The 26101-nt window shown below is 36.6% G+C and overlaps 1 protein-coding gene across 6 annotated transcripts in view; it reads left to right on the forward strand.

The window, feature by feature from the left end:
* Positions 1–26101, forward strand: part of CIT (citron rho-interacting serine/threonine kinase) — a 72939-nt gene that overhangs the window by 19352 nt on the left and 27486 nt on the right. For 3 of the 6 annotated variants that reach the window (XM_033001420.2, XM_033001422.2, XM_033001424.2), the window contains exons 10-23: positions 3779–3884; positions 4755–4898; positions 6269–6388; positions 9923–10093; positions 10369–10428; positions 10989–11042; positions 12198–12338; positions 12709–12834; positions 15774–15869; positions 17592–17708; positions 18128–18237; positions 21236–21410; positions 22839–23036; positions 25211–25264. In XM_033001420.2, coding sequence (XP_032857311.2) covers positions 3779–3884; positions 4755–4898; positions 6269–6388; positions 9923–10093; positions 10369–10428; positions 10989–11042; positions 12198–12338; positions 12709–12834; positions 15774–15869; positions 17592–17708; positions 18128–18237; positions 21236–21410; positions 22839–23036; positions 25211–25264 — 1672 coding nt within the window. The remainder of the gene's footprint in view (positions 1–3778; positions 3885–4754; positions 4899–6268; positions 6389–9922; positions 10094–10368; positions 10429–10988; positions 11043–12197; positions 12339–12708; positions 12835–15773; positions 15870–17591; positions 17709–18127; positions 18238–21235; positions 21411–22838; positions 23037–25210; positions 25265–26101) is intronic. The other 3 variants (XM_042805260.1, XM_033001423.2, XM_033001425.2) reach the window with 1 other exon arrangement.

Genomic DNA, 26101 nt, shown 5'->3' on the forward strand with positions numbered 1-26101 from the left:
TCTGTGAGGCTTTGGTAGATGGTCTAAATCTGTTTTGTAAATTCCTAAGAAGTGGTATTTTTCAAGAGATTTTGTTTTTATGTATTTTAAAATTTGATGTGGATTTTTGATTGTCATTATAAAGTTCTGAGAGTTAAAATGGGCCATTTTCTAAAAAGAAGGGCTACTGATTTCTTCCAACAGTTTGTTGGGTTCTGGTAAACTCTTTCACCAAAGATAGATTAAAGAGGAAGCACAGAATGAGCATACCAAAAATATGCTTTGCTTCAGCTAGCTCTATTCACAGATTGATGGTATCACTGTTTGTTTTTGGTTGTTTTTTTTTAGGCCTGAGCAAGCATTTACGAGGGGGCGGAAGGTACAGATGAGTATAATGCTAAAAAGAATAAAGCATGAGGGACGGGGGATGAGATTATAGGCATGTTGTGTGGGGGCCAGGATTAGGACAGATGGTGTCAATCGTTGTGAGAAGGAAGAAGCACCAGGTGAGTTGGGGGTTTATAAGAGTGGCATGAAAGGACAAGGGAAGGTATGATGTAGAAGAGAGGTTAAGATAAGAGTTCAATACCCCAGAATAATCTTATAGTTTTTCTTATACTGATACTTTTTTTCTTCTTCACCTCAGTCACATTAAGACTGGAGGAGCTTTTCACAACTACCACCATTTCTCATGGTTCTGCTGGTTGAGGCTGTTGGTGATCTAGCTGTGAAAGTTAGCTTGTTTTTCAGTCATGCAGGCAGTGCTTCTTTTGAAAGTAAATTGGCACAGCTGGTGCTATCAGCACTTGGTACTATAAACTTGACTGTCTTTTTTTTTTTATCTTTTATTGCAATTTTTTTGTTGATGTATGCTAGTTACCTTTTGTTAATCTTTTTTTCACACTTCGGAGGAAACAGCAGAAACTGCTCTGTTGTGTTAAGAGAATTGATCCAGATGTAGCAGTTAATTAAAGGAAATATTCTGAGATGGTACCAACTTGGATGATAGCTTTGCATCATGGCTTTGATATTGGATTGTATGTGTTTAATTTCTGAGATGATGCTGACTGAGGAAGAATTTAAGTGCTCCAGCAGTGTGGGTATTTTCCACCTTGTCATGCTGTGTTGAGAGCATGACAAGGCTTATTAGATTAGTCAGTATTCTATTTCTCTTGATTTCCTCTGTTTGCCCCCTTTCTGATGCTTTGAAGGTTGTATGGATGATCATGAAGTCGTTCTAATACGATTTGTACACAGGAAAGAATTACTGGGAAAGGATGTCTCTTAAAAACTGTGTGTCCAGTGCTAAATGGAATCAGGGACACTTGGGGTTAAGATGTACTGTTTCCATGGCAGGAAAATCGTCTTGCCACCAGGACATCTATTTTTAAGGAATTTTTTCCTCCCTTTGCACAAGGATGAGGAGGTAAGGTTGTAGTTCTAGGTTGTAGCCTTCTGTTTCCTTACAAAACTGACACCAACTCTGAGGAGCAGCTCCCTCTACAGTCGCCTAATGAAATTCAAACTTCAGTCAGTGCTAGTCTCCTGCGCTCTGTCCCATCTCACCACTCCTGCCTGAACAACGTGTCTTTGCAGAGCTCTGTATCTTCTTGCCTGAATCTGCCCTGTAACTTCCTGTGTTGCAGTGCGTATGGATGCTTTAAGCTGGCTTAGTAGGAGAGATTTTTGAAATGCAAAATGGTGCCTGTTATATTAGTCTCTGATTCTTTTAATAGCAAGTAAAATAAACAAGAATAATAAATAAAATTAGGCCCTTTAGGGAGGTTAAGTAGAAGCAGCAAATAAAACCTGGTCTGTGAGAACTGTCTAGAGTTTTCTTAGTTAATGTGCCAGATTTGAAAAGAATAAAAGTAAAAAGGTGATGGCTAATGTTGAAACTATCATTTTAAAAAAAACAACCCCAAACCAAAAATGGCTTTAGCTAGTACAGTTCAGACCTGTAAAGCTACATTATTATGATAAAAAGATTTTCAGTCTTGTCTCAATACACATTTGCAGCTATTTACATATATTTGGTTAACTTTTTAAAGCAGATTCCTTAGTGTCTTTTTTAGTTAATGCGAGCTTTAATTTGTATTTTTAGACTGCTTTTCTCAACTATTCATTTTTAGCCTTGTTTGTACACCCAGCTGTTATGGGATTTAATATGCATCTTTCTCAGATGGTTGCTTTTTCTCTGTAGGAGTGTAGACACGCTTTATAAATTGATTTTTAAATATGATAATTTGATGGATAAGATTGATTGGACAAGGACTAAAGGAATGCTTTACAAAAGCATTCACTTCTAACATTTGTTTTTTATAAAGTCCTTATCATATCTGTATTGTTAACATGCAGGATTTTTTAAGTTTTTCCATATCAGATTTCTGAAGAAATATTAATATTTGACCTTTCAAGGCGGAATTGGTGGATTTTGCTATGTTTGTTTGCTAATATCAAAACTGTTTCCTAAGGAACGCTTAAGGTGGTGGTACTGAAAATCTATTTCGATACAGATACATTGCTGCAGCATTTTCATAAACATCCATGTGTCTCTTTTTTTGTGACTATCTTGCATATCTATTTGAATTAAAGAGTAGATTTTTCTCAGAAAATGGTGGTGATGGAATCAAACTTTCCTTGGTGTTAAGAAGAGACTGTGCTGCTGTGTGTGGGTGTATGGCTATATGCAGAGAGCTGCTCAAAGCTTATTTCTCTCCATGGGAATAACTGGCTGCATACCAAACTGTGGCCAGGAGAAGCAGAAAGCAATGTGTGGGCAGACTCTATGATCTTTTATTAGCACCTTCATTGTACTTCTGCGTTTTCATCCATCAGTTAGCACTGGTTCCATCATTAACTGCTTAAATATCTAGTTTGAATCATTTTATGCGAGGGAGAATGTGATTTTTAAAATTATGTTTTGATGTGTGTACTTAATTTTTTGGTTGCAAATTACACATTTAAAATTGCAAAGCACTAAAAATATGCTCCACATTCTCCATAATATAAAATATTCTCCAAGTAGGCTTCCTATTCTTTTATAGAAAGAATTTAGACTAACAGAAATGGTGAACTTCTTAAATGTTGAGTCCCAATTAGACAGAAAGCTTAAGAACATGTAAATATTTTTCCCCAGGTTTCCGGAGTAAAATTTTTTTGAATAGAACAGTTAAGTTGTGTCTCACAAAAAAAATACTTATAAGTGGAACTCTGAAGTTCTACAGTGTAACTAATTCTATTGATATTGATTGAGTTTGTAGAGATCATATGAATTGGGTTAGGAAATTTTCAGTTCAATTTTGATTCACAGGAGGTAACCAAGGATATTAAGTTCTTCTTCCCATGTTGCACATTATGACATGTTAAAGTTTTTAGGGCTTTTTGTACCTCAATAATTTTAAAACCTGTTTAAAAATAAAGTACAAAATAAAAAGCAGTTCTGAAAATTTGTTATTTTTCCAAATCGCTATGTTGACTTTATGCTTTGTTACACTTAAAAATTCATACAAGTTATACAAAAATGTTGCTGTGGTTTATTGTTTTGCACTCTGACATAAAAGTCACGGAGAGAAAATATTAATGTTGTAACTAGGAGGACACATGGATTATTTAATAATGATATAATGTCATCTGATTTTATGGTATGTTTGATCTGAAATTATGACTGTTAGATTGTGATTGCTGAACCTTTCTTTTATCCTGGTATAAGTACCCAGTGACTTTACCAAGGCTGCATAAATGCAGATTTCTGTACCTTTTGCCTATATTTATGTGCTGTTTGGCTTTGCTCTTTTAGATCTGTTTTTTCAAGTGTGGATTCTCCAGCCAAGGTCAGCTCCATGGAAAAGAAACTTCTTCTCAAGAGCAAAGAACTCCAAGACGTCCAGGACAAGTGTCACAAGGTATTTATTTATGCGATTGGCCATCTCCATTGCTCCAAGAATCTGCAACTACTGTATGTCCAGGGATCTGTCAGATGCTGCTGATCATCCAGACTCGTGGTGGGCAAAGTGCTTTTCCTTCAGTGAGGTGGCTTCCTGTCCAGTACAAAGGGAGATGAATTTAGGCCATGCTGTTGCTCTAGATACTTTTAACTTAACAAGAAGCGGCTCTGGATTTTAAACAGTCCTTTTCCCAACGTGACACAGACGACTGCTTCTTCCTGCAGGCCGTGCCTCTTCATCATACGCACAATTACAGCAGTACTGTTCTGAGGTTCTCTTCCTAACTCATCAGCTTCTGCTTACATAACTGTTGTCACGTCACTGGTTATGGTGAACATCTTATAAGAGTTGCTGTGCTCCAATAAAGGGAACCCGGTGGAGTCTTTTAAACTTACTGTTTGTTTGAGACTTTTATGAGAGTTCGATTACTTTTCTCCCTGCTCTGTTCTGGATTTGACCATTTGCTCCTGACAAGGAGATGGGGGGAAACCATCTTCTGGTCCAGCATGGATTTGGGATAAGGTTAAAGTGACCCATCTCTGCAAGTCAGGTGAAAAATGATTGTGTCTTCTTTGCTAACTGGGGTTCGAAGAATGACTGAATATGAACAAGCAGCTTGAATGAATGGGGTGACTTAGACTTACTACTTGTCCTTAAGAAGAACTGTGCGTTCCTGGAGCAGAGACAATGGTATTGGAATTTAAACACCATTTGGAGAAACATAGCTAGAAGTCTCTTGGAGACAAATTCCTTACAAACAGAGCTCTGAAAGTAGCAGTTAACAAAGCTTTTGAAGTCCCCTTTATAACCTCTTGATATTTATTGCAGATGGAGCAGGAAATGACGCGGTTGCACCGGAGAGTGTCAGAGGTGGAGGCTGTACTTAGCCAAAAGGAGGTGGAACTGAAAGCCTCTGAGACCCAGCGATCCCTCCTGGAGCAGGACCTGGCCACCTATATCACAGAATGCAGTGTGAGCCTTTACATCAGTCCTTTCAGATCTGAAGGCCTGAAATCTGGTGGTCTTTGCCTTTCTCTTCCATCATGGTTTCAGTGGGGTACTTGATGGAGAGAAAATAATATGTGAGAGGCTGTCTGTTGAACAGAGGGCCCTGTATTGTTTGCAGAGGCTTGCTCGATAGTTTTATTCAAACTTTGTTTCATGGTCATGTGATTAGAACATACAGGATAACTACTGTCCTGGTCTTGCGGAAACTATTTATAATGTTTGTCTCACTAGCTGTGCTAGAACATGCTTGGGTTTGACTTCTTGCAGGTTTCTTAGCCAGAAGAGGATGGAGCCTAACCAGTACTTAGGCAGAATTTTTCAAGGACAAATAAGAGCATTAAGAAACAATGGTGTTGCCTCCATCTGTGGTATTCTGAGGTCAGACCGATCCAGTTCCCTGGTGTAATGTCAGGGATGACTCTAGGACAGGTGCTGTCTTTCAGATAGAATATAAAAATGAGGCCTTAAAACCATGTCTTGAAAGATCATTTGGTGTTTTTCATGGGATCTGGAATGTCTGCCCAGTTATCTTGGCAAGGTTCCAGTGAGAATATTTTCATTCTCGTTAATAATCTCTGTATTTTCAGTTATGTAGAATACTCTGTTTCCTCTTTTGTACCAAGAACAAAAAATCAGATAATACCCTGTTTCAGAGAATTGAAAAGCATTTCTGATGGGTTTATTTGTTGGGAAGTGTATCTCAAAATGGAGCGGAGAGATTTTTCTTATACTAAATGCTACTAGGTAAATAAATAAAATTCAGTTTGTATCTTTCTGTTGAAGAATAATACACAGTTAATAGGACCACCACTGGTCTGTCAAAATTTGCAGGTAAGGTGTGTGGTGAGATACAGAAGCAGCTCTCCTGTTCTTTGTAGAAGTTTAACAATGGTTAAAGGATTTAACTCACTTAACAGCAACAAGAAAAATGAATAGGATTGTTAAGAAGTTGGAGGATTGTGTCTAGATTGTGAATTAATAGTGCTAGATAAAATATAGATAAATGCTGTCAGTAATGGATGCCTTTTGTGATCTCTGTTTTGTTTTGTCACTAGACCTGATGTGAGGAAGTAGAGATTTGAACTAAGATTTAAGTATAATTAGCAGTATTTGTGAAATAGGCTGCTTCTATCCAGATAGAAGCAGCACTGGCTATGAATTTCTTTAGGGTTCCATCATTGGTGCCTTGATTTTTTTTTTTTTTTTTTTTTTTTTTATTTTTTTTTTCCGGATGCCTCACTGCAGTCAAGGAGGCATTTATATAGCTAAAGATCTTTTTTATATAGCCATCTGAGAAAACAAGGACTATGTATTGAACATTTTGCTTTCTGCAGAGCTTAAAGCGAAGCCTGGAGCAGGCACGGATGGAGGTGTCTCAGGAAGATGATAAGGCACTACAGCTACTTCATGATATCAGAGAGCAAAGCCGAAAACTGCAAGAGATCAAAGAACAGGTATACCTGCTTCTTTGGGGACCAGAGCGGCTATCTACAAATAGGTGTTCTTTCCATATTCTAGCTCTGCTGCCAGGATTACATTTTATGTAGGTAGGCTGTGATGTGTGTTTTCACATGGTTTCTTAAACGAAATGGGAAGCAACAAAACTACACTTTTGTGTATAATGCAAGTAAGCACAAACTCCAAACTTGCAAGTTCGTCTGTTTCTAGTCCTGAAAGTACTTTGCTTATAAAAGTAGGAGAAAGTTGCAATGCTTTAGTGATATGTTGCATTAGAAATGAACTATCCATTTTAAATGATCAAGCTATGCAAATTTCACAAGTTAATGAATATTCACCTAGGAGAAAACTGAGCTAGCCTTAATTTTATTTGGTGTTTTTTTTTTTCTTTCTTATCTGGCCATTTAAAATGTTTAGTAGTCTTTCAAAATAGCATCTGTGTTGCCTTAACTGTTCTTTTCATAATTAAATCTATTTTCAAAGTAGATGTTACTAGTTTTTTTCCACCAGAAGCATGTTAAAAATTCATTAATCCATACAGTTGTTCAGAATGAAAAAAAAGTCAAAATTAAATTAAAATATGGTGACAAATATGGACATTTTTAGGATTTAAAATGGTCTACAAAACAGAACTCATTCAGTTTTATGAATAAATAACAACATATTGTATTGGGAAAAAGAAATAGAAATGTACAATGGCGTTTAAACACTTCTTTGCAATTATCTGTTGTTTTTCATCTTCAAAGCACTTTACAAACATTAACTGACTAATTTCATAGTGTTTGAGATAAGGAAGCCCAGAAACCTTGGTAATAATTCTCCAGACATGAGCAGCTCTTATGTAAAAAGTAATGAAATGCAAAAACAATCCTCTGGATGTAGCAGGTCTCCATGGACTTCTACATCATTCTTCTCAATGGTGGTTTTATGTAATACAAGGGATCTAAAGCTCATTACTCTGTGTTCTGGTGCTTTGTTAGCAAAGTTGCTTTAAATATTGAAATGTGGAACATTTTTGTTGATGATAAATACCAATAGATTTTTAGGCAGTACTTGACGCATGTAACAGAGGAAAAATAATGCAAGCTATTTTTAATCAAATATTTTGTCCCAGAATCTCTTAATTTGGCTTGTGAAGACACACAATGACATAAAAACGCTGCTTAGGTCAACAAATGAATCTGTACTATCCTGCAGACTTTAAGTTCTGGGGTGGTCTTCTGATCTATCTGAAACCCATGTGCAAGAACACCTCAACAAAATATGCAGAGATGTTTTTGCTGATTCATACCAGCAGGTGGATCTTAGCCATTAAAGACTTGGATCATTATTTTAAGTCAGAGGGAACTGGGAAGTGAGATGGAAGAGTCTGTTAGAGTTTTGCTGTTGAAAACCTGAAGCTTGGGAGATAACGAGTAAAATAAGCATCAAATCAGAATGTTCAAAACCCAATAATTAGGCATTTGGTATTTTCAGGGCAAGACTGTAGGGTCGACTTAACTTCATGTACTTGAAAGAAGAGCATGGTGGGTTTGTGGGTTTTTTTGTTTGTTTGTTATGTGTGGGTTTTTTGGGTGTTTTTTTTTTGTTTGTTTGTTTTAACTACACCTCCGTTCTGGTCAATACTTGATGAAGACCCATATGAATGGATGATCTTGCAACAAACCAGAATCTGTATTTTTGGAAGGGCCATCTCATTTGTATGTAGCTACCCTGATATGATTTGCTTCAGGTATATGCCCTGAGGTTTGCCTGTCTATTAATATGCACTTAAGTACATCTTTGATAGTTTTTAAACTATGACCAATGCATATGCAAGAGGTATTGTTTTGTGTTGTCTTGAGTGATGTAGCCTGTTCCTCTGACCTGACCATGAAATTTATTCAAAGATAGTCTTGCAAATGTGAAGAAATGAGAAAAACTGAAATATTACTGGTTATCTCTTCTTCTTCCTTCTTTTTTCCCTCCCCATTCTCCTTCCTTCCCAAACACTCATTTTCACAGTGGCAACTGTAGTCATACCTCTAATTCTTTGGTCAAGTGTTTGCAGATATAAAAGCCAAATATTTCAGGAAGTCTTAAATTGTGATTTCTGAGCAGAACATGCATCGTTTCAAACCATTCTGCCGTTTTTATTCACAAATGTATTTGTATGAAACGAATATTTGAGTTAATGTATGCTCACATATAAAAAGGCTCTAACTCTTTCCAGCAAGAAAATAAGATCATCTGTAGAGAGACTAACTGGAAAGAGTAGGCCCCCTGCTTGCCTTACAAACTGGAGAACCAATTTGGGGATTACAAACCAAAGAGCCATTCTGCCATGCTCCCCGTAACGGGTAGTAAAGCAATCTGTTAGAGGCCCAGCTTCTTAAAATATCTGCATAAGCTCTCCATGTTGTGAGAGAATCACAGGCTGACATAGGGTCAGTGTTCATGCAATCACTTGTCTAACTAGAGACAGCTGGCTGTCTGGAAGGAGTGATGACAAACCTGATTTTGTCATGAGACAGTTACTCTTTTGAATATGGGGGTAGTCAGGCATATACTAAGATATTAAAATGGAAAGAAAGACAGGCTCCCCCACTCAGTCCTTCATAATCTTTTTTCCTAGCTCTTGATGCACATGTTTTCTACTTGTTCTCAGCTTCATTAAAAAAAAATTAAACCCAAAAATAAAGTGGGGATTTTTTAAAGAGTAATTTTATAAAATGTACACTTACAAGATTCAGTAAATGCTAAATAAACACAATTACTTTCTTCCAGTCAAGATATGAGAAACAATCTCACGAGCTAGTTTCAGTTTGAGTACCCAATCTCATTGGGATAGTCAATTCAGATGTTCTTTTCTTCTCCCACCTTCCCCATCCAAATACCGTATCTTGTAGTGCTGTGCATGGGGAATCGTTATTTCTGCCTATATATGCAAACATCTTCCATTAGCAAGGTGATTTTTAAACATTTTTTCTAAGTTAATAGTTGAGTTTAGGTTCTCTCTCATACAGAGGAATATGATCCTTTTTAACTGTGTCAAGAGAAAATAGCTGATGGCTAGAAGCCACAATATGCTACCCCTCTGCTTTTCCTCCTTTCCTTTTACCCAAGCTGTGCAGATCTGTGGTAATTGTCATGTTATCAGCCTGAGAAAATATTTCTTGAGGGAGCATCTGGGCATTTAGTAGAGACATCAACTCAAAGGCACATTTTTGTTTCAAAAATCAGAAATGTAAGTAATTTTAATAATTTATATGTAGATGTTTGTATGTGTTTCTGCAGTGAAGTCACCTTCAAAAAGTCAGTGTTTTGACTTTGAGATATTGACTTGAAAATGGCAAGACTCAAACCAGAACACCATGGATATGTTATTTTATTTAGATCTTATTGTTATATTTTGTACTTTACTTTTCTTCCATGTATTCTTAAGTGTGCCTCTTGCCTGCAATCAGTATTCTGGGATCTGCTGCTCCAAGTATTTCCCCTGTTGCCTCTAAAATGTGATACCTTTTCCTTCACTTCCACTACAAATACAGGAATATCAAGCTCAGGTAGAAGAAATGAGGTTGATGATGAATCAGTTAGAAGAGGATCTTATTTCAGCCCGCAGGCGTAGTGATCTTTATGAATCGGAGTTGAGAGAGTCCCGACTGGCAGCTGAAGAATTCAAACGTAAAGCTACTGAATGTCACAACAAATTGCAAAAGGTAGTTTAGGCTTCATGGGAGAGGGGGGTGATGCTTGCTTGAATTTCTAGTGCTGACTTACACACACACACACACACACACAAGCTATGTGTGTGTCCTCTAAAGATGAGTGTGGTTTGTGCAACTAATATAAAATGTCTTTCAGTTGTACACTGGAAATAATGTAATTTATACTGTATATAACTGCTTGTGTGTAAATTGCATGAGGTAACGACTTTATAGAAGACCAGTGTGCTACAACTTTTCCTGAGACTTTTATATATTTTATATTTAAGTTACAGGTTAAAGATCAAGGCAAAAATGAAGCAGGAGAGTTGTATTCCAAATTGGAGAAGGTATGCTATTTCAGTGTACTGGAGTTTGCTTCCTGGGTCTTTCATATTGTGCAGAGAAAGCAAGAGTGTCTTTGGCTAGTCAATGGTGTGCACAGCCTCACATCCCTCCCTATTTTATTTTATTTTTAAATCTTTTTCTTGATGTGATTAATTGTTTTTTTCTGATTTGATATAAAGTTGTGTCTAGATATCATGTTCTTAATGGATTGTCTTCAGAAATTAGGCAAAGACAGGCCATTATGTGTAATCTGGGTTTGGATTTAGGTTAGTGATATGTAAGGGTTTTCTTTATGCATAAATAATAACAAATTAAAACTAAAAAGAAATCTGAGTATTCTCGCACTGAACAGTCTGCTTGGTCACCAAAATATGAAATCAATTAGAAGTTAGTAAAATGGGGGTAGATTTGCCAAGGAGCATTTCAGTGTGTTGGAATTTATAGGGAGAAACAAAGATATTTGGGAATTGTATTAAAATACATATGGTATCATAAGTAGGGAGCATTTTTTCCTTTTTGCTTTTATAACACTCTTTCCCCCCATCTTGTTATTTAACTGTAGATCAATACAGAGCAGCAGGCCAAAATCCAGGAGCTGCAGGAAAAGCTGACAAAGGTAATGTCTGGGTGGTGAAAGTGAATTTTCCACAAGATTTTCCAGTGAAACCTTAATGCAGAGGAGAGATGCACTTTGTTTTATCCTCAAAAATAGAGTTAGTCATAGCATGGGGGATGATAAGGAAAAGGGGGTGGGAACTGGTATCTGAAATCATTGGTGTTCTCAATATGCTTTTGGCTCTTGAGACATGTCAACAGTGTTTATTTTTACAAATGAAGCTGAGTCAGAACTGGAGTAGTGTAGAAAAGTTCTAATTTAAAAGGCCGGTTTGGGTATGTCGTATGCAATGGCACTGGTCCCTTGCTTCTGAAGACAGGGTTTGCATGTTTTTAGCTCACTAGTAAAATACATGTTGGACTTGGTTTAGTCTCCCAGTATACTCTGTTTTAATTGCAAACTCACTTTCCAGTTCAGTTAATCACAGAAAAAAATGTTGAATTATAAGGATTCACAATTGAATTAAAATACTTTAGCAATGTAAGCTGGAGGAAGTACATAGTATCTCATGCTTGCAGTTGTGATCTGTCTCTCCCTTAAGAAGGCACTGTGAGAACATCTTCACTAATTGGGATCTTTCAGCAGAAAAGAAAGGGTTTGTAATAATCCACTGAGAGACCTTTTCAAACTTGCCAGCTGCTGAGAGGGCTTTTTCAAGGGTAGTCATCTAGAATATGAACAGGAGGCCAAAAGTATGTGGAGGTAGTACTTCTAATATTTCAAACCAGGCATGTTTTAATTCTCTCTCCCATTTTTTCCTATAATTCGTTCTAAGGAATTATCTGTAGGCCAACAGGTTATTTTCCCAGTGTTTTAGTAAGAGTATTTTGTGAGTTCTTTACAAGAACTTGAGCTGAATTTGGGGATAGACTTTACTTTCAGTACATAGAGACAATTAAAAACTTGCAATACAGCAAGACAAACGTGTAGATCTGGAGTCTCGGGTTTTTGCGAAACAGAAAATAATTATGTAACAGAAGTTAGAATTTGGGTTTCTGCAAATATTAGTAGGTTGTCTTAATTTTAGGCCAAAGTTCTGTAGCAATTTTATTCAGAATGTTGACCATCTTGAGGTTACGAACTTTTCACATACCAAGTTTTTGTGTGTGTATGTTTTTCTTACAATGTCTTTTTTTTTTCCCTTTGGACATTTAGGCTGTGAAAGCTAGCTCAGAGGCAACTGAACTTCTTCAGAATATCCGTCAAGCAAAGGAGAGAGCTGAGAAGGAGTTAGAGAAACTGCAAAATCGGGAAGATTCTAATGAAAGCATGAAGAAGAAATTGCTTGAAGCGGAGGTGAGTGAAGAATGTCTGTCTATAGTAAATGAATTATTGGGATGCGTCTCAGTTTAGGAACCCTCATCTGGACAATTGTGAACAGCCTGTATTCCTGTAGTAAGTATCATGGGAAAGTGATGTTAGACATTAATCCATTTTTAATTAAAAAGCATATATGTCTTTGAAGAAAACAGAAGCTTTTTATTCTCAGTGAGGAGTCAATAAGGACATGTGGCTTAGTGTAAGCGATTTGGGGCATGATGATGATTTCAAATATGAGGAGAACCATATAGTGACTGCTTCAGCTGACTTTTTCTAAAAACTACTCATTGCTTTGTTGTAATGTGGAGATGGTTAGCCTAAATGTCAGTTAATAATTGCCCTACAGGAACGGCGCCATTCTCTGGAGAATCAAGTGAAGAGATTAGAGACCGTGGAACGAAGAGAAAACCGTCTAAAGGAAGATATTCAAACTAAATCTCAACAGATTCAACAGATGGCGGAAAAAATTCTGGTGAGCAGAGGTGAAAATGAAAGATAAAGGGTAAGACTTTGTAAGAAAGGGGTAGGAAAGGACCAGAAGACACAGAATTGCATTGAATAAGGTGGAAATTGTTGAATAAAGGGATTTGTTTCTTGTACCAGTCATACTGGAGAAAACTTAAGTGCTCATATTCTATTTACACCTTTAGTTACAAGCTCACTCCTGTACCTTTAGTGTTAATAGTACTTTAAAATTCTAGTCGTCTCAGTGGAAGCACTTTTAAGTCAACTTAGTAATATTTAAATGAATTACCTAATGATTGTTGAAGAAGTAAAACGTTCTCAGGACAGGATTCTGCAACAATAAAAACACTGATATCTAGCTTTTAAACTAAATTGCAAAGGAATTTAGAGGTCAGATCTACTTGAAATGCTTACATTTTGAAGCAGAAAGAAATTAGTCATCTAAACTGTTTGTCTCCAAAGATAATATTTGTCAGGAATCCATTTTCACCCACATACCTTCTCTTTTGGAACTTTCTTGTTTCTCTCCTTGTTAAACCTATTAAATCTTTATAGTGAGTTGGTACGTCAGTCTACAGTGAACGAAGCAGAGGGTGTTCCTAATACTTTTACTTCCCTGGGGCAGGAAGCATAATCTTACAGCAGAATAAATAAATTAATACTGCCTTTCTAATGAGATCTTTTTCTGTGTTGCCAATATGACAAGGAAACAGAGATTACATTTTATTGGTAGCAATCCTGAGCATAGACACACCTGAGGAAAGCCAAATGGAAATGTATAAATAACTGTATTTGGAGTCAACAGATGACCCATACTTGTTCTGGGTAATGTCTACATATGTAGACTTCAGCATCAGAATGCCTCAGAGCTCTCAAGAAAAGGTAGAATTGGTTCTTTAGTAGTGCTTTTTCTTTCAAATTGTTTTGATAACATGAGTGCATGGTAAGTGGGAGACTATGGTTTTGCTGGGCACAGAGCCAACTTTATGTTTAGAAATAGTGTAAAACTTCAAATTGTTTCATAAGCCTCTTGTGTATTTTTGGGGATTGTTCCTTGGTTTTGATTACATTCTCTGTGGAGGAAAAACTGGAAGGGAATGCAGAAATATCGACTAATTGTTTTACATCATGGGATATGTTTAGCTGCTCTTATAGATAGTTTCCATGGAGTTCTGACAGAATGTTGGAGAGACACAAATGTATTTTTATAAAAAAGTCAAACAGGCATTGAAGAAATAATCTTACAGAGTCTTTCCTAGTCCCTTGCAGCTCTGACCTGGGAGCACAGGGTAATAGTTTTAATTTTTCTCCACTTCTACCCTGTTTGTTCCCTTAAGTTGATCTCTTTAAACACTTTTGACTTTTCCTGGTATAGAAAGGTAGGAAGGGAGCTGAAGATACAGAATTGCATAAAATACAGTAGAAATTGATAAATAAAGGCATTGGTTTCATGTCCATTCATCTAGAAGTACCTGCTGATCTGCCTGTAGAGAATTGAATAAGAAGTAAGAGACAAGTTAGAGAAGATACTTATTACTGTTTGAGAGTGTAGATCATTGCTATGATACTAATAACAAAGTTAGCACTACACAGAGAATAGTAAGTGAGAACTGGAATGGTAAGAGATTACCTTTTTAAGCCCACACTGGCTGTTAAGTGCCACTGCAGAAACTGGTGAAGCTTCTGTTACAGTATGAGCAGTCAGATGCTGGTAGCTTTGAAGCTGCTGCTGATCTGGTTGTCTGATTCTCTGCCAGGACCTGAAACGTGTGGGCTTCTGGGGGAGGTAAGTTGTCCCTCTTGTTGCTGGGAGACACATTTCAATTGCAAAAAGCAGCAATCTCCGTTCCTTGCAGAAGTGTTGGGTACTAGGCACTGTAGATGACCTACTTTTGTTGAACCTCCTCTTTGATTCTCAGTTCTGGAAAAAAGAGGTCTATTGCAATTACTGGAGCATAAAAGTCTTTGTGTATTTTCAAAATGAGGAAGATCAGAAAAGAGAATATGAAAAGAGCTAAAGTAGAAATATCAGGAAAGTTTCCTGCGTTATGCAGTAATGAAGGGAGACAGAAGACCTGGACACATCCCAAAACCTGAACTTGTCTATGCAAGAGTCAACCCAGTGGTAGTGAATAACAGATCCGGATCTCCCTCTTGTTCTAAAGAAATTGTTGAAATGGCAAATATGATAATGAATGAGCATAAAATTCTAAACTCTCTTGTGAGGTGTCCTATTGAAAGATGATTATAGATATATCCTGAATAATATCGTCAGACAGCAGAAATAGCTAACTTCTGAGATACAAAATTATTTAAGTCCTTACTGTGCATGGCTCAAACCGTCTGATGTGAAGTAAAGAGGTTAAAAATACTCCAGTATGTTCTACCCTATCTATGGCACTTTACATTTTCTAAGCAATTTATAAATAGTTATTCTGACAACATTCATCTGAGGAATATAGCAAAGTAAATACTATTCCCACTCTATGAATGTAGAATGAAAAGCAGAGACAGCAGTGCCCCATTGTTGAGGTCTTCAATGAGAAAACAAGCAAGACACCTTGTTAAAAATAGATCTGAACTTCCTGTGATGCCACTGCAGCTATAAAGTGTTTATAACTGCTTGTTTTCATGAAACATCCTTGGCCCATCTTTGTGAATATTTTACTGGGAAATGGAGATTCTTACCATGGAAGTAGAAATCTTTGTCTTTAGCAGTATATCTGCTCTACATTAGATGGGTCAGCAGCAATACGCAAAGCTTAACTGATAATGTGCAGCTCTCATGCTGTTTTTTTTACTATGACAGCCCTGGTCTTGGGATGTTTATAGTGTGAAGCCTTAAAAAAGAGAATGAATGAATGAATGTTTGGTACCTGTGTAACATATATACACACAGCACCTACTATTTCTTTTTGTCTGAATGTGAATCTCTGCTGCTTTTAGGAGCTGGAAGAAAAGCATCGTGAGGCTCAGATCGCAGCACAACATCTGGAGTTGCAGCTGAAACAGAAGGAACAATTCTATGAGGAAAAACTCAAAGTAAAAATATCTTCTTATCATCTTCCTACAAGCTTTTGTGGGCAGAATGAGTTCAGGGAAAGACAGTTGCCTTTAGGCTCTGATTGCTTTGTCTTATGAGTTGCCTTCTTGCTTACCACTACTGAAGTGTTCAGAGAGCTTAGTGGAATCTGAATAAGTTTTTCTTCTAGTCCATGCCATTGTACCTTATCTGCGTTTAGCACTGCATTAAAACAGGTGGCATTTGAAGTCAGAACTCTAAGAAGGCAGCTGTTGATTGTAATTTGATTACTGATGACTAAATAATACTTAATGCTATTGGATTTCACATCCTGAAAAAACTTTCAGTTCCTACTGATGATTTTCTATGAGTATTCACACAGCCTACCTGCAAATTTTAAACTTGGCTAATACTATAGCACTTCTGAAATTCCATCTTCTTGGAGCTGTAACATCTGCCAAGAAGCCACAGAAACCACCCGCTTTGTTTTTGTCTTTTCCACGGTAGCATAAGACTTTTAACAAACAGTTAGAAATAGAGTCATAGACACCATCTAAAATTAGGAAAACCAAATTGGGAAATAGGAGTATGTGCACTGGCTAAGAATTTTTTTTTCTAAAGAACCTGCAGTACATCAGCCAGTAAATGCATTCTGTAAGAATCTTTGTTTCTACTAAGCATAATCTGTCTTCAGCTATTTTTATCTAGCATGTTTACCTAGGACTTCAATGCTACATTTCAGCTTAAATGTGAAAGGGTGTAGTATTTAAGAGGAGAGAAGAAATTTCTGTAGGAAAAATATAAAAGAAAAAAGAGAAGTAGGCTTTCCTGGAAGACCAGAGCATGTGGCAATCAGTAATGAGAGTATCGGGAAGATGTTGAGAAAGGAGAAGTGGTGATGTAAAAAATGGAGAAGAGGATAGGGATTGGAAAAAGAATTAAAAGAGACAGTGTATTATAGGGACATATGATAGAGGGTTTAGTAGGAGGAATCAGGAAGCCAGGTGACGGAGGTTCAAAGAGGTGAAAGGGGACATGGAATATTTGTAACTGGAACAGTAAAAAATATCCCGTGGTGTCCAGACTTTGTGCCTTCGAAAGCTTGTCTTTGAAGGAAATGACCTTCAGTTTAACAAATGATTTAAAGCTCTGGACATACATACATAACATGCATTTTTAAAAAATGTAGCAATTGGTTACTTTAGTCCTGTTCCTAATGTGTCACAAAAAGAAGTCTTTTACTTAGCTGTTTCATTTTGTGTCTCTGACTTGAAGAAATCATGGGGTCTCAGTTACCTTCTCACGCATACTTACAGAACTTAAATTACTTCTGAGCCATATTGGTGGGACAGCCAAAGAATGTACACTTCCTTACTTCCTCTCCTATACATATTGGGGTATAAAGTTTTTCTGTTTTCTGTTGCATTAGTCTGGAATATTTATTGAACACAGTTTATATGACTTAAAATAATAATAATTAAAAAAAAAAAAAAGCCAACAGTATCTCTATATCTTCATAGAATTCCATCATTAAATTCAGTCTTCAGAGATAACTGAGGGAGTGCTCTTTTCGGGAGTTTGCTCTTCCATGGACTTCATGCAATTGCATCTTGGGTTTAATTTTGCTTGAGATATGATCAATTGCTTAAAAAAAATTCTTTCTGTCTTGATGATTTTCTTTCTGCTTGCCCTTTGCCCAGTGAAACAGATATAATTTAGACAAAAGAAATGTCTTCATTTAGGTGTTAGAAAATCAGATGAAGAAAGATCTTGCAGATAAGGAAGCACTTGAGAATATGCTCAGAAGACATGAAGAAGAAGCACGTGAGAAATGTAAAGTCCTGGCTGAACAGAAGGCGGTATGTATAGTTGAATTGGAAATCAAAGCATTTTAAGAGTAGCTTTCTGAGACTGATTTCAAGCAAGATAATCTTGTTTGAGGTTTTGTAGTGCTGCTGAGCTGTTTTGAAGGAAATCCACTGATTAATACTAATTTTAAAAGGCAGGGGTTTTTAATTCAAGATATCTTCAAGTATATTTCCTTAAAAGTAGCCACATATGTACCCATCATTTTGTGCATTGGTAATATAACGGTTGCTTTCTCCTAAAATGAAAGCAGTTCTAAATAACTTCAGTAATTGTATCTGTGATGTTCCTTTGGCCATTTGATTGGGTTTTTTTACTTTTTTGATTTCTGCAAAAAGTTCAGATTTTTAAAAACATTGCTTTTGTAATCACTTTTGTTGTGCAGTCTCAAAGGCACATTGCTCTGTTTCAGATGATCAATGCAATGGATTCGAAGATTAGGTCACTGGAGCAGAGAATAGTGGAATTGTCCGAGGCCAATAAACTGGCAGCAAATAGCAGCCTTTTTACCCAGAGGAACATGTAAGTATAGCAACTGGTATCATACTGGTCATACTGAACCCTTCTCAGTAAGATCTGTTCTCTTAATATAAAAGTGGTTCTTTTTTGCAGGCCTGCTGTGCTCCCTGCTTGTTTTTCAGTGATGCAGAAATACGCTTGTTCTTCAAATACTTGTGGTTCACTGCATATTTTGTTTCCTCAAACATGACTAGAAAAATTGGTTTGCATTAAAGTGTTTACTTTGGAGCCTTTCCTAAGGCTGGTGCTTTGTGCAGGTTTACCAAATTGTTAAATGAATACTAATAATTTTAATGTCTAAAATACCTGTGGAGAAGCATATATATTCCTTTTTTGAACATACATATTGCTAATAAATTTATATTTTCCTTGGTTCCTGTGACAGTTACATGATGTTGAAATTGAAAACGTTAAACACCTTTCACTAACATTCCACCTTGCCCTGATGGGTGGTAAGACAAGTAAGAAAAGTAGATGTTTAAGCCATAAGTTTTCCTGCATGTTTTTGAATTGCCAGTTGCAGGAGTGAGATATTTTGTTGCTGAAACAGGCAGAAGTAATGTGAAGTAGGAGACCCCAGCTTCAGCTTCAGAATGCTGCTTCAATTATAATTTTATTTTCTTCCTAGCGCAGAGAGCATCTAGATATTTCTGTTACCTTCTCAGCTTCAGCCTCTCTTTAGTTCTCATCAGTGACTGGTGTAATGGTCAGTTCAGTGTTTTTGGGGTATACTACTGGTCAAAATCTAACATCATCTTGAATCGCTGTGTAATCAGCAATTGTTCTTGTGGTGAATTCTTATTTATTAACACAGAGGAAACCTTCTGTGTCAGATCTTTTTGTCTGCCTGAACTTTATTTTACTTTGGATTTTACCTGAGATTTCTTGTCCTTATAGTGATGTTTTTCCTTCATAAGTGCCTTAAAGACATTCTTCTTCAAGTGTAGGAAAAAGCATTGATGCTTTCGCCCTGCAAGGTAGGGCTAAAGTAGTATATGTTCTTACTGAGTTAAGAGATTGATCAACTTCAGCGGTCTACAGAAAGGTTTTCAGTGTCTGTCAACTGCTGGATGCATTTTCAGGTAGTGTCTCTGTGGGAAGTGCTTGGATAGATTCACCTATAATATTGAATAGAAGTCAAGCAAGGATGAATTTTGGCACAGAGTTGCTTTGGGTTTTTTCCTGTTCAGTGGTGATTTTGCTCCAGATATGTAACAGCTCCAATTCTTGTTGTATTTCAAATATCTGGCAAGTTATTTTAGCCTGAGCAGCCAAAAATATTTACAGAAATAACTGAGAAATTTAATTGTGTTGCTTTATGCTCCACATGACCTCCAGTTAATCACCCAGGAAGTTTGTTGAGGCAGCAAAAGCCATAACTTACCTTCAGTCTGAAATAAAACAGAAGTATTGTCTCAACACATACCTGGGAAGCATATGCAAGGTCTGTTGTCACAGTCATTGGTGCTGAACTGAGTGTAAGACCTTAGCTGAGCTAGATGCATCCTCTGAGAGCGGAACACTTGACTGGAGATCCATAGAAAGCAAGGAAAAATATAATAAAGTTTTAACATACAACTTAGAATAGATGATTGAGAGACATTGTCAAGTAATGTAATTTTGCAGGATTGGTAGAAGATCGTACAGAATTAACATTGTAAGAGAAAATTGCTTTGTTATGCATGCAGCTAGCTAATGAATTTGTGCTTATTTTGTGAATTGTGGTGGTAAAAGTGTGTAAATCTGTTGTTGGACTGTTATTTTGAATCCACAAAAGCTACAGCTAATCTGAGCATATTTGAAGAGGAGAACTAGCTATTAAACCCTTCAGAGGAGAGGGAAACTCTGGTAGTTCTTGTTCCATCAGTATCTGAGGAAACTAATGATTATCAGGTTCCTGAGAAGATAGCCCAGTAAACAATAGGAATTGAAATAACACCATTTGACAGTTCTGGCTGGCAATAATCTGTAGAGGTAAATTAAAGAAAGAAAAAGGGTGAAAGGGTGGTTTTGCATGAAGTACACAGAAATGTGATGAGTCAGAATACTTATGTTCTATTTTTAGTTTTGGTAAGTCTTCCTAAGTGATCTTGGGCAGCCCACATAATTTCTCTGGGATAGGATTAATAACAGCTTATCTCACAGTGAACTTCTTAAAAATATTAATTCATTAATATGTGTAGACCTTTGTGAGACTCCTAAGTAGAAAGCACACTATGAGGCAAAATTTTCCAGTACATGATAAAATGATTCCAGGAATCCTAAATAATGTAGAAAGACCTTTTTTCCTTTTTTTGTTTTTGTTTGTTTGTTTTTGTGGTTTTTTTTTTGTTGTTGTTGTTGTTTTGTTTGGTTTTTGTTTTGTTTTGTTTTTCATGAAAGTATCCATTTCAAATTCTTATGGTAATAATTAATCATTGCCAGCTCTCAAAATTCTTATGAGCGCAATTAATTATTTGTGTTCACTTTGTAGTTTAAGACTTTGATCAGAGACAACAAAACTTCAATATAGCTCAGGTTCTAGGTCTACTACAACTTAAAAAAAAAAAAAAGAAAAAAACAACAAACCAATCCATAACACTCTACCCGCCCAAACCCTAAACCATAGGGTTTCTCTTATTTCATGGAAATATATTGTGTGAAAGCATTTATTTTTCCTGTATAGAAAAACATGTAACAAAGAATTGGTGAAATGAGAGGAATTAACTGTAGCTTAAATGTTGTTGTAGATTACCATGTACAAGATTAATTTTTCTGTACAACTTGCAAACATGGAATTTTAGTGTTCTGGGCATATGTTGATGAATACATTAATACATGAATTTTTTGCAGACAGGAATAGAGTTGACCTTTTTTTTAGTTGGGATGTAGAATTGAAGCTATAACCTTAACTATTGTACTTAACAGGAAACTTGTAGTATGTTCTTCCATACTTCACCCCAATGAAAGGATCTGTATAGAGGACATTTTGGGTTTGTCACTTGTGCTTTTCTCCTATCAGGAAAGCCCAAGAGGAGATGATTTCAGAGCTCAGGCAACAGAAGTTCTACTTGGAAACACAGGCTGGAAAGTTAGAGGCCCAGAATCGAAAATTAGAAGAACAATTGGAAAAGATGAGTCACCAAGATCACACTGACAAGAACCGCCTGCTGGAGTTAGAGACTAGGCTTCGAGAGGTGAAAACTTGGGTTTAATCCCTCCAAACAAATTTGCTTGAATGTATCCCATTTTGAGTATTATAGTGAGAACTAGACCTAAGTTGTTTTAGTTCTGTGTGTCAAAAAATGGTATTTTAAGGTGCATTAATTTAATTTGGTCTAGCAGTACTTTTTTTTTTCCCTAGGAATAACCAAAAAAAAAAAAAATTGCTCATTAGAAGGAGATAAAAGTAAGTATTAAGGATTTGTCATTCTTAGGCCTAACTGAATGTGAGTTTTTAGATCTTCTTGCTTTCTCAGAATCATATTTATCGTGGTTTTGTGCAATATCCTTATGAAGTTGCCCATCTAGAGTGGTTATGGGGTAGAGAATAAAAGCTTAGCTATGTGCAGTGACCAGCTTAACCATAGCCTTGGAGTCTACAGTATAGAAAGTAAAGGACACAACTGAATTACTGTAAGAAAACAGGAGACCTGTTGCTTCATGCACATTTTTCACAAGTTTTCTGGAAAGGAAACCTAACAGTAATATGAAAATATGCATTTTTAAAGATTTGTGAGCTGTGCTTCATTTTTAGTTTTGTATCAACTAGTTTGGATCCACTTCAAATCTTCTTTTACCTTCTCCAGTCTCACTCCACTAATTTTCAGCTAAGACTGAAATCTTGCCTTTAGCTAAGAGGGTTGGACGACCAACACATGTCCTTGTTTGACCGGAAGTTGGTTGGGACCAGTGTAAGATTTCTGGCAGGCTTGTCGCGCATCTACAGCACAACAGACAGATTCACTTGGGATAGCAGACAGCCTGAAGAAGGTGCTAAGGTTTGGAATTGATTTTGAGCACTGAGATCTGTTCTGCTGCTTGTTCATTTCTTATCCATTTCTGGAAATGACATGTTTATCCCTGAGTATGCCTCAAGAAAACCTTCAACAGAAGCGATTCAAATAAACCCAGACCCAGATGATCTGGTTGGTTTCTTTAAAAAGAATCTGAAGGGAAAATGATATATGCAATTACAAAATGTATGTAATATTTACATGCATGTAAAGATTAGTATTAATGTTTATGCCTAAGGATTCTCAAATATTCCTAAAGATTCTCAATTTCAATGAAGAGAGTTCATCACAAACTACTTCAACTTTCATGCTTTTTATATCAACATTTGATGTGTGATATCTGAGTCACAGCTGGAACTATTCTTGTGCCCTTGGTGTTGTTTCAAAATGCCAGGTTGCTTTTAACCTTTTCCAAAGCAAACCAGTAGTTTTTAGGTGGTAGACAAAGCTGCGTCCTTGACTTCTCAATGACTTAAGCAATCTGTCAAGATGTGATTTTTGGGATAGACATGGCAATGACATCTTAAAGTGAGTTCTGAAATGAGATTACATTGCCTGTATTTTCTTTGTTAGTAACTTATATTTGGATGGCACTTTTTCTTTCCTCAGGTTAGTCTAGAGCATGAAGAACAGAAGCTGGAACTCAAAAGGCAGTTGACAGAATTGCAGCTGACGCTCCAGGAGCGGGAATCTCAAATTACTGGGCTGCAGGCTGCACGGACAGCCCTGGAGAATCAGCTCCGCGAAGCCAAAACTGAACTAGAGGAGACTACAGCTGAGGCAGAGGAAGAGATTCAAGCTCTCACAGTAAGCCCTAAAATTTGTGCTGTGAGCTATATATACAGATTAGAATTATGTAAGTGCATGTTTCATAAAGAGGTTAAAAATAATTTATACTATTTAATTTTGAATTTTCAGAACAGGATAGGAATTGTACCTTGTGTTGACAGAGGCAGGAATGACTAAAATGTCAAATTTTGTCTGTCTTATCTTTAACCATATGAAAACTTCCTAGTATAGTGGTTCATTGCTTCCAAAACTGTTTGATTGTTTGTAAGAGCGTTATTACTTTTGTGATGAGGAGAAAGCTGCATATGAAACTGTTAGGAGTTTTACTCTGTGATTTACTTACTGTTTAAGTAATATCTTGTGAGTTTGAAATTACTTGATGATCATAAATTTTGTGATGATTTTTCTTCTATCAGTTACCCTGCTTTGAGGATACTTACTTGAGGGGGAAAAAAAAACAACAAACAACAAATTCCTAGAAAAATAATGTTGTTAGCACAGAAGTTTATTCCAATACTTGTTTCATTAAAAATTATCATGTGTGTCTTGCAGTCTCTGGTGATGTGTTTGAATGATATAAAGGGAAAAAAGTTCAATTCCTCCCCCCCCAACCATTCTTCCCCCCCATTCCCAGTAAATAGAATTCTAAATTATATGCTGCTGGTTGCCGTCTCTTGAGTACAAAAAGACACTTTCAAACTACTTGATTCTAAGAAGTATTTCCTTCATAAAAGATTCCCAGGGCTGTGGGGGGAGAGTGGAGATGTGTAGGATCTGCTACCAGCTAACTCCCATTGAGCAGTAGTCTTTAATGACCTTCAAATCTAGTTATTTTGAAGTGTTGAAAATGTGCATTCTGTTGCTCTAGTGGCACTTGAGCGGTTCCAAATATTTCTGCCATTGCTATTTTTTGGAAGGAATGGTGGGCTCAGCTGAAATAGGTGCTTGTATTGTGTTGATGCTTTGAGTAGATGAATGGGGGACTGCTCAGTCAGAGTAATTTTAGAGCAGGTACATACTGGGAAACTACAGCAACATTATCAAGGCTTAAGAATAACTGAACAGAACATGGCATCTGTTTATTTTTTCTCAAAACTGAGGTGGTTCCTTCACAGCTGAAAGCTTTGCATAACAACTAATATCAGTGCCAATGGGATGGTAATGTGCTAGATATCTTTACCCTGACCTGTGTTCACTCAGTTATTGCTTCAGTTTGGCAAAATGGTAGTACTTTTGGACCAGCTGATGTAAGATAGTCCAGTTTGGTAGGCTTGGGAGTATTTCTGTTAAGGATTATTTAATAGACTTTTTCGTTTTTCACATTGCCTGTTGTGGTAAGATAGCTTTTTAGCTCTCATATTTGAATTCTGCTGAACAGTTTTTTCCTGGTTTTAGTCTCTTGGCTCTAAGGAAAATGAATGAAAAAAGGTGGATGTGCTAATGCACTAACCTTTCCTTTGTTAAAATTTCAGATAGCATATGACATTAGACACTTGTTAAACCAGTTTGACTTTTGAGAGAGGCCACGAGGCTGAAACAAGAACTTTTGCTTTGTCATGCTTTGCTTGTAAATTAGGAGGTAAAATGGTGCACGCAATACTGCGTTGTTTTAAATAAGCATTTGTACTTTTTCATACTTTGGATGCTGTCTTCCAAAGAATTGATTGTTACAGTTCATCACTGCTTTTTAGAGAGAATCAGGATTAAATGGTACTTTATGGTAGGATTCAGGTAGACTGGCAGAGCTGTTTGGGATAGCTTGCATAATACTTCATTACAGTTTTTCTTTGCAAGTGTTAAATTGTATGCAGCATTTATTTTATGTCAAATACCAATCTGGATATGGAAGTAAAACCAACTAAAATTTAAATGTCCAGAATGTACAAACTTAACATGGTATCAACATGTCTTCTGGTGACCATTTCAGATGGAACCTTTTACATAATTCAGTTCTTGAGTTTGTACATTTTTCTACAGTAGTTCAGAATTGGGAGTGTAAGTGTATTTTGATTAAGTAGGATGTGACTTTTGCTAATCAGTTCTTTGCCACTACAGGGTGCTTTCATAGCCTGCAGCATCTGCCTTCCAAACTTTGCTTGCTGGTAGATTGTTCTGCAGTTTGTTTAGCAACAGCTGTTGGATTCGAATTCTAATGTATGAAAAATTGATGATTAACTTCTTACCTCCTTTAGGCACATAGAGATGAAATCCAGCGTAAATTTGAAGCCCTTCGTAATAGCTGCACAGTGAGTATTAAATACAGATCATTGAATTATTTTGAAATTGAAGAGAAGGAAACAAATAATTTACTTAATTAATCCTTGATGACACTAGTTCCAAACGTGGACTTCTGGCTTCAATGTGTTAGTAGGAGCTAGAAGGATTGGATTTGATTTATTTTAGGTTTCAGGTAAACCTCAATTTTGAGGTTTTAGTCTGATCATGAAATTGACACTGTTCTTCTTTTTGGAGAAGAAAGTGAATCAAAATATCTCATTGCAGTGCAGCTAATAAGAATGGTGTAGCAGCTGCAAAAAAATGATTGTAGGTGAAGAACTTTTCTGCTCACAAGAAGAAAAGATATACCTGTCCAAAGCCTGAGCTGCATTGTACATCTAGGCCAGAGCAGAAGAGCCTTCATGCTTCTCTGGGTTTTAAGGAGGACTTTAACACTGTTTGAAGAGGCAAGAAATGTTATGGTTCCAAATAATACATTGACATGTAGTCGTCTGCTCAAAGAGCAGAGAAGACGGATCTTAATTTGAACCTTCTATTACTTGAGATCTTTTGACATGTTTTTAGATTCATTTCATCAGTCAAGGACAGATGTCGGAGGGTTTGTCAATCAATAGGGATTCTTTCAGATTTACACTGTCTTCAGGCTTACTGATGCTTGATGGACAGCATCTGTGTTCCAGTCACATGAATTACAAAAGCACCACAGTCCTCTGGATCAGCACTGCTGATCTTTCTAGGCTTTTTCTCCTTACCCCACTCTGTAAGCAGGGTTTAACTGCTGTTTTTTTAATCTTGATTGTTTCCCTACTTCCATTTATTTCCTCTAACTTATTTTTTCATGTTGT

Source organism: Tyto alba, unplaced genomic scaffold, assembly GCF_018691265.1.
Source record: "Tyto alba isolate M040663 unplaced genomic scaffold, T.alba_DEE_v4.0 Super-Scaffold_44, whole genome shotgun sequence".
Taxonomy (NCBI): domain Eukaryota; kingdom Metazoa; phylum Chordata; class Aves; order Strigiformes; family Tytonidae; genus Tyto; species Tyto alba.